Raw genomic sequence first — 7,250 nt, 5'->3', positions numbered from 1 at the left:
TCAGCCATTTCTAGAATAACCCAAGGCTATAACCAGAGAATCTGAAGACTCATTTATGATCCAGGAGCTTGGGTAGCCTATGGAGTCGCTCCATGAGGAATGGAATGATGATGGACACAGTGGATCTGTGGTCTATGTGTAATTGACAACCTGACTGCAGTTATGGTGATTTTACTGCCGACTGAGATTTCCCGTTTCATAGCTTTAAGCTCTACATCCAAATTAAACTAATTTGGATACAGATACTTTTGCCCTTGGGTGGATTTATCTTTAACTCGCGTGGCCACGTCCCCTTTAAATCCAGTTCCATTACGTCATGGCATCAATGCGGAAGTAGGTTCTCAGGAAACTAGCGCCTTCAGTTTTGTTTACATGTGTCATGATATTTGGTACGTGTTACAGAGTTCAGTATTTGAGTAACATTCAGTGACATAATTCTATAGACAGTCTTTGTACAAATCTACAGTGAGGCAGGGTGAATGTTGTAATAATATCGTTACCGATAGTTGCATTAGCTAGCTACGTCTGAGCTAACTAACGTTAGCTCAATAGTAAGTTTCGGTTTCCAGAGAAAGTTCTTGTGACATTAACGTTACCATTGCTGTTGGGTGATTAGTTCAGTACTGGTGGTCGCCACAGTTCTTCAGTATTTGCGGACACGTTACCAGTCGTATTGTCGCTATGTTGTCTTGCTTTCAGGAAATCAGCGGAGTTAATGCTGGAGCTCTGTGAAGAACCGCAGCATGTTTCCCCACAACGCCGTACCGAGACAGCGGTCAGACTACCAGGACGACTTGTACCCGCCGCCAACACTCGTGCCCCGGTGCTACGATTACAACCACCAAAGGCTGGCTGGTGTCAACAAGTGAGCCTGACGAAGAAACTAATTGCTCTGGTGTGATAGACATCAGTAGCGTCACTAAACTAATACTAAATGCTACTTGTGCGCTTTTGTGTACTGCACAGTAATATGTGTGTTTGTGTGGTAGCTTCTATGTTCCTGGACAACATAGGTTCCCTACATATGAATGGAAGCCCAGACCACTCTCCCCAGTCCCTCCTTCAGTCCCTCCTCACACACCAACTATGATCAATAGGCGCAAGTATGATATTTCACCATTTATTCATGTGTAATCTGTCATTTATGAACATTTGCCTTTAACTTGTCTTGTCACATGTTTCCGTATTGTGGTGGGAAAATACAAGTATAAACATAAATTGAATGTTGTAAGGGAATAGTTAGTTTTATTATTCTGTTATATTTTATACTGTGAGATGAAAAGTACAGAGAATACTCTGACATTGTTAGTGATCTCACATTGTGAGTAAACATTGTGGTGCAGTTACATATGAGTAGATATACCTGCAAACAGAGGTAATCAACTAATGTTAACCAATGTGGTGATGGTCTTTTGTGTAACTTATGGTAGTATATCATATTCAATCAGAGAAATGTACACTATCTTCTCTAACCAATCTTGATGTTCCAGCAATAGGCATATGTCTCTTTGAAAGCATAAAGATGGACTGTTGAATACGGTATCAGTATCTGTTTTAGGTGCTTGCAAGTTTATTCTTGAGAATAAAACCTTGAAAGACAACTTTTCTCTTGGGAGTCTTGATTACAGAATTACCACCATCATCGTGTTTCTTGCAGGAGGCAGAATGAGGAATACAACCCCCACATTGTGAAGCGCCAACGCCTTGACCCCCCTTTAACTCAAGCCCCTCCCCCTCGTTGTCCTGGCCAAGTGGTGGCAGGGTCATCAAGATCATCCTTTGCTGGTTCTGATAGCTCTTATCACAGCCCAAGCACCCGTATCCAGCCTCAGGTCACTGCTGTCCCAAAAAGCTCCAACATCTTGCAAGCCTACGCTCAGGACAAGGTACTGTATTTTTGAATGGGCTTAACCTGCAGCTGATGTATATCCAGTCTGACTGTGCATGCAAGTATGCTTGGTTTAGTCAATGTACATGTGTTTGTGTCCTCAGTTAAGTGATCAAATGGTGGAGCTGTTTGAGGCGTGTCAGCAGCAAACTTCCGATTTGGCCCGGAAGGAGACGTGCCGAGCTCGGCTACAGAAAGACATACAGAGTGTCTATGCAGGTGTGTAGGAAATATACAGTTGCGTTCTACTCTGACTTTTTGTTGCGATCCCTATTCACTAAGGGCTTTTCTCACAGTGGCACGGCTTTACTTGACTGGATCTTCAATGAATGGATTGGGCTGCCGGAGCAGTGATGCTGATCTGTGTCTGGTCCTCAAGGGAAATGTGAGTATCCCTCACTCTGCGCTGTGTATGTCATCCAAAGTGTGTGTGTGTGTGTGTGTGTGTGTAGGTGTATTTACAATCGTGCATGTTTTTCTTTTTTCTGTTTTAGAAAAGACCTGATCCTATACATGTACTCTCTGTCCTCCAAAGGTTATTCAGGTCACTGTGTAAGTAATAGTACTTACACTACATTTTTAAATATATGTGAAATCATTTAGAATAGTTTTTTACATATTATTTGCTTTTCTCAGATGCCACAAGGTGGAGCTATTTACCTAGTGGAAATACAAGTTTCAGGTTTACAGGAAATTAAACTAAAACAACAAGGAATCTCATGATGTTGGTTTTGATTTGTAGCGTATGTAGAGAAGACTCAACTGATCAGAGCCAAAGTGCCCATCCTCAAGTTCAGAGAGAAAGGCAGGTAGGAGCCAACAATGTTTTAAGCTCATTTCTTTTTTATACAACATCAACAGAGTGAGAGAGATGTTTTAATTAGACTCTTTTAATACTCCTTACCCTCTTTAGTGATCTGGAGTTTGATCTGAATATCAACAACACAGTGGGCATCAGAAACACATTCCTTCTGAGGAGTTACGCCTATGGTGGGTGAGACAGTCAACAATACATACATTTTTATGGCACAAACTTTTCAAAGTTCCTTTCTTATTTTAAGTCATCCGCAGGCAGAGCATTTGATACTTGAAATGGAGACCATAACGTTTCTTGTTTTGACTTGCTGTGTTTGTGTGGTCTCTCTCAGCTGATCTCAGGATAAGACCCATGATCCTTGTTGTCAAGAAATGGGCACGGCACAATCAAATCAATGATGCCAGCAAAGGAACGTTGAGCAGCTACACACTTGTGCTGATGGTGCTGCACTACCTCCAGAGTCAGTACATTCAGACACACAGAGACAAGCTTTTTTTCAGTCCCATTTGTACTCTGTAATTATTGTGATTGTTTTCTTTACAGCTCTCAAGGAACCGGTCCTTCCCTCTCTACAGAGGGACTACCCAGTAAGTGTCTCTGTTGCTTTTGAAAATTAGTTTTGCTGTTAGCAGGTTCATTACAAGAGATGCAAACTTAAGTCAAATTTAACTGCCAAATCATAGGAAATGCATAAAATTACATGAAATGTAAACTGCCCTACAGACACGTCTCTCCATTGTTAGCCCTGGAAAAAGACATTTCAGCATTACTTTGACTTTGCTTCATCCATCACAAAGTGCTCAGTTATAAGTCTTGTGCTTCTGTCCTGTGCCTTGATTTTCAGGAGTGTTTTTATCACCTCATGGACATTGACATGGTTCCAGAGGGACCTAAACACATCCCCCGCTACATCTCAAGAAACCAATCCTCTCTGGGAGAGCTTCTTCTGGGCTTCCTCAAGTACTATGCTACAGACTTCAGGTATCACCCAAGGACATCACATTACTGAGTGTAGTGTTTCAGATGCACCCATGGTTCTTTTGCCTGCTTATGTTCTTGCACCCATTCCTCATCTCCTGCTCCTCTTGCCAACTTCTTCTACCTCTCCAGTCCCCCCATCTCCTCTCTCCTTCCTCTATCCTGCATCCTCGTCTCTGGTTTCATGTTTCTGGGTGAGGGAAAGGAGCAGGTGGGACCTTTGGCCTTACACAGCACTAACATGACATACCATGCTCCCTGTGTTTGCTGTATGTGTGTTACCGTGCCACGCCACAGTTTGCAAGGTTGAACTAAACCTCGCCACACAAACACGTTGATTTCGAACACGTTGATTTCTACATTTCACAGTATCAAACAGGTCACAGATGTTGAGGGTTTTGCATGTGCTTTTTGTTACTGCTGACATTTTTCAAAATCAAACTTTTTTTTTTACAGTGATGAGGACATTTTTTCTACCTTCTTGACTGAAATTTGTTTCAACCAACACTTATTAATAAGCTATCAAATTTAACTGAAATATTGACTGACATCTACCTTTAACATTAAGGCACATTCTTCTTTTTTTACTTTGAATGTTATGCATTCAATGAGGCTCCAATATTTAAGACTTAAGAGTTAAGACAGTTTAAGGTTTAATAGTTTGAAGGTTAATATGTCGACTCTCAGGTTTCAGTCAAGAAAAATTAGTTTGCAAAACTGTGCATATCACATGACAATTTGTATCTTTGAAAAAAATAAGTTATATGTTCACATTCCGTTTCATGCGGCACTGAATTAATATAAACCAACTGAGACTGGAAGGTACAGAATCTGAAAAAACTTCCCCCTTGTTTGTTGACAGTTATGTGTGCATATTTTGTAGTTGATTAGCTGAATTTGCAAAGCTACTAATCGTTTATTTCCAGTCTAACGAGCACTAAATAATGCCCTTGCTTTTGTGATTCCTGTGTCTTGCAGGTGGGATAAGCAAGTGATTTCTATTCGAGAGGCCAAGGCTTTGCCCAAGAACAACTCTCAAGCATGGAGAAACAAATACATATGTGTGGAAGGTAAACATTTCAGTGGAACTAACAGGCCAATGCGACCACCACTAAACAATTACCAGGAGCCTCAATGTAAGAAATGTCCCCGGTAATGTTACATATCCAGAGTTACAGTAACGCCTTGTGTTTCAGAGCCATTTGAGAGAAACAACGTTGCCAGGGCAGTCCATGAGAAGATCAAGTTTGATAAAATCAAAGCTGAGTTTGCCCAGGTATATGCCAGTCCTGATAACTCTGCTCTCTTCATATTGTTTTTCCTCCTCCAAGCCGCTGTGGGCCAGCTATGAGTTATTCATAATCTTCCTGCTTCCCATCTGTGTCTGCGCAGTCATGCCGGATTCTACAGGACAGGAAGGACCTGAACTCGATCCTCCCAGTCAGAGCCATCATTAATGAGGAGTTTTCCAGGAGATAAGGGGCTCCTCTAATTAGAAGAGCGGACAGGAGTCTTCTACCTCAAGACAGGCCTGTTCCCAGAAACAAAGAGACGTTTAGGATGTGCTGAGAGAGGAGCTCTGCTGCCTCCACACCTCACAGCCACAAATAATCTGGGACTCTGAATGCTCTGGATGCCTTGGTATTGCTCGCATACTGTATTTCCTGTTTTGAAAATACCGCACTAGACTTCAAATGCTTTGCAAACTTTGCCATATTATTCAAACTCATGATTCAAACTCAAAAATGTGTGGAATGGCACTAGAGGGCTCTGAAATCATAATCCTGTCGCATTAACTTGTAACAGAGATGCTGCACTGAAGCATGATAATGGTCAGTGTTACAAGAGATAGTCATTGATGTTACACGGCCCTCCCCCTCCCAACACACATTGCATTATGGGGTAAACGATGAGTACACTGCCAAATTACGAAAGACAAAATAATTCCTGCAACCTGCTCATATCTAGTTTAAATGGAAGCGTGTTTCTCCTCTGATCTCAGTTTTAGTTATATCCACATTGTTAGAGCCATATTGCACCGTTCTGGAAGTCAATAATTTGCTTCTGCAACACATCTGCAGAGTATATACAGTATATTGTCTTCAGCCTGTGTGGACCAACTTGTAACATCAAAGTCTTTTTTCTATTTTTCTAGATCAGTAGTCACACTATGGTGGGTTTAAATGCCATTCTCTTTTTTTCTACAGATGCATTAAATACCCTCTCGTTTTTCATTCTCACATTGTTTAATTTTCTGAGCTCCTCTGAAAACTGAGCTGTTAATTGAGGTTATGTGATGTTTAAGTTAAAGTCATCGTTTAAGTGACTCCAAGGTGATTATTAGAGGGCTGTGAAGAGGCCGGTCTCTGAATGTTGTAACTCCTTTAGCATTGGTCCTGATGTGTTGTGTTCTTTCCTCTAGACTGGTTGGGCCTACTGGATTTATTTGGACAGAAAATGATGTTATTCACTCGTTTTTGTTGACTTGATGCATACCTTATTTGAAGAATTTACTCTTCAAATTTATTTTCCTCGGTCCTTTTTTGTACATTACTGACTTTTAAAGGTTTATTTAAAAATTAAATCTATAAAGATGTGTGATTTCAGTTTTTTTGCTTTATATTTTTGAGCTATATGCAAAGCCCGCAATATTCTTAGCTATTCTACTATAAGTTCAAAAATCATCATTGCAGCTGTTGTTCATATTCAGATATGTTGACTTTGGTGTCATTTTTATATATATATATATATATATATATATATATATATATATATATATATATATATATATATATATATATATATATATATATATATATATATATATATATTTTCATGGGTATGGGAGGTAACAAGACTTAAAAATAAACACTGACTAATCCATTTCCATTTCAGATTTTATCCACAGGAACTATGTGCTTAACCTCGAACACACTTTGATCATAAGCATGAATACAATCCCATAGACCTGGTCTAATCCACCTAATATTTTAATGTCAGGTGTCATTTTGTTTTCTCAAGGTAATGCAGTTCATCAGCCATCATCGGAATGTCTGACATCATTCACGTTATAAGTGCTTGTAATTCACAGGCCTTAAAAAAAGATAATAAAACTAAAAGTTGCTCCTAGAAAAATGCACCTTTTTTTTTAAAGTGTTCTCTGCAGCCTCCTCTGGCAACTCTTGTGTTGATTAGTTTTTGTTATGTGGTTTGACACCTAATTACACAAAGTTTTATGACTTCTGCATAGTGCCAGTACTGCTAGGGGGGAGATGCCATACAAGACGTGTGTGTGAGTGGCCCCGTTTAGTGTTGCCACCGACAGAAGGGGGACCAAAGGGGTTACTGTTTCAGCACATGGCCTATATTTAACTAAGCAAGGGGGATTTTGATCTTAAAGTCAGACTGGCTCATTCAGCCATTAGCCACTGGCACAGACCACCTTAAGGATGATTTTTTTTCTAAATCTATAACAATCTTTTTATGATACATTCAACATCTAATGACTTCTTAGATCAAGTACACAAACAACAAACTCTAGACCCAGTGAGACCTACTGACTCTCCT

General features: G+C 40.1%; 1 protein-coding gene across 1 annotated transcript; it reads left to right on the top strand.

Annotated features, from left to right (window-relative positions):
* Positions 1-323: 323 nt before the first annotated feature.
* Positions 324-6,279, top strand: tent2 (terminal nucleotidyltransferase 2). Its single transcript, XM_068703228.1, has 15 exons — positions 324-389; positions 700-865; positions 990-1,103; positions 1,658-1,886; positions 1,993-2,107; positions 2,185-2,273; positions 2,383-2,440; positions 2,631-2,697; positions 2,802-2,878; positions 3,037-3,165; positions 3,249-3,292; positions 3,550-3,686; positions 4,662-4,753; positions 4,880-4,959; positions 5,076-6,279. Exons 2-15 carry the CDS (start codon positions 744-746, stop codon positions 5,160-5,162), a joined length of 1,440 nt encoding a protein of 479 aa, XP_068559329.1. The 5' UTR covers positions 324-389; positions 700-743; the 3' UTR covers positions 5,163-6,279.
* Positions 6,280-7,250: the final 971 nt, after the last annotated feature.

This window comes from Cebidichthys violaceus, unplaced genomic scaffold, assembly GCF_023349555.1.
Source record: "Cebidichthys violaceus isolate CVI_PGR_0920_01 unplaced genomic scaffold, fCebVio1.0.p SCAF_9, whole genome shotgun sequence".
NCBI classification, from domain to species: domain Eukaryota; kingdom Metazoa; phylum Chordata; class Actinopteri; order Perciformes; family Stichaeidae; genus Cebidichthys; species Cebidichthys violaceus.
Note: the sequence above shows the minus strand (reverse complement) of the source record. Positions and strands in the feature narration are given on the sequence as shown.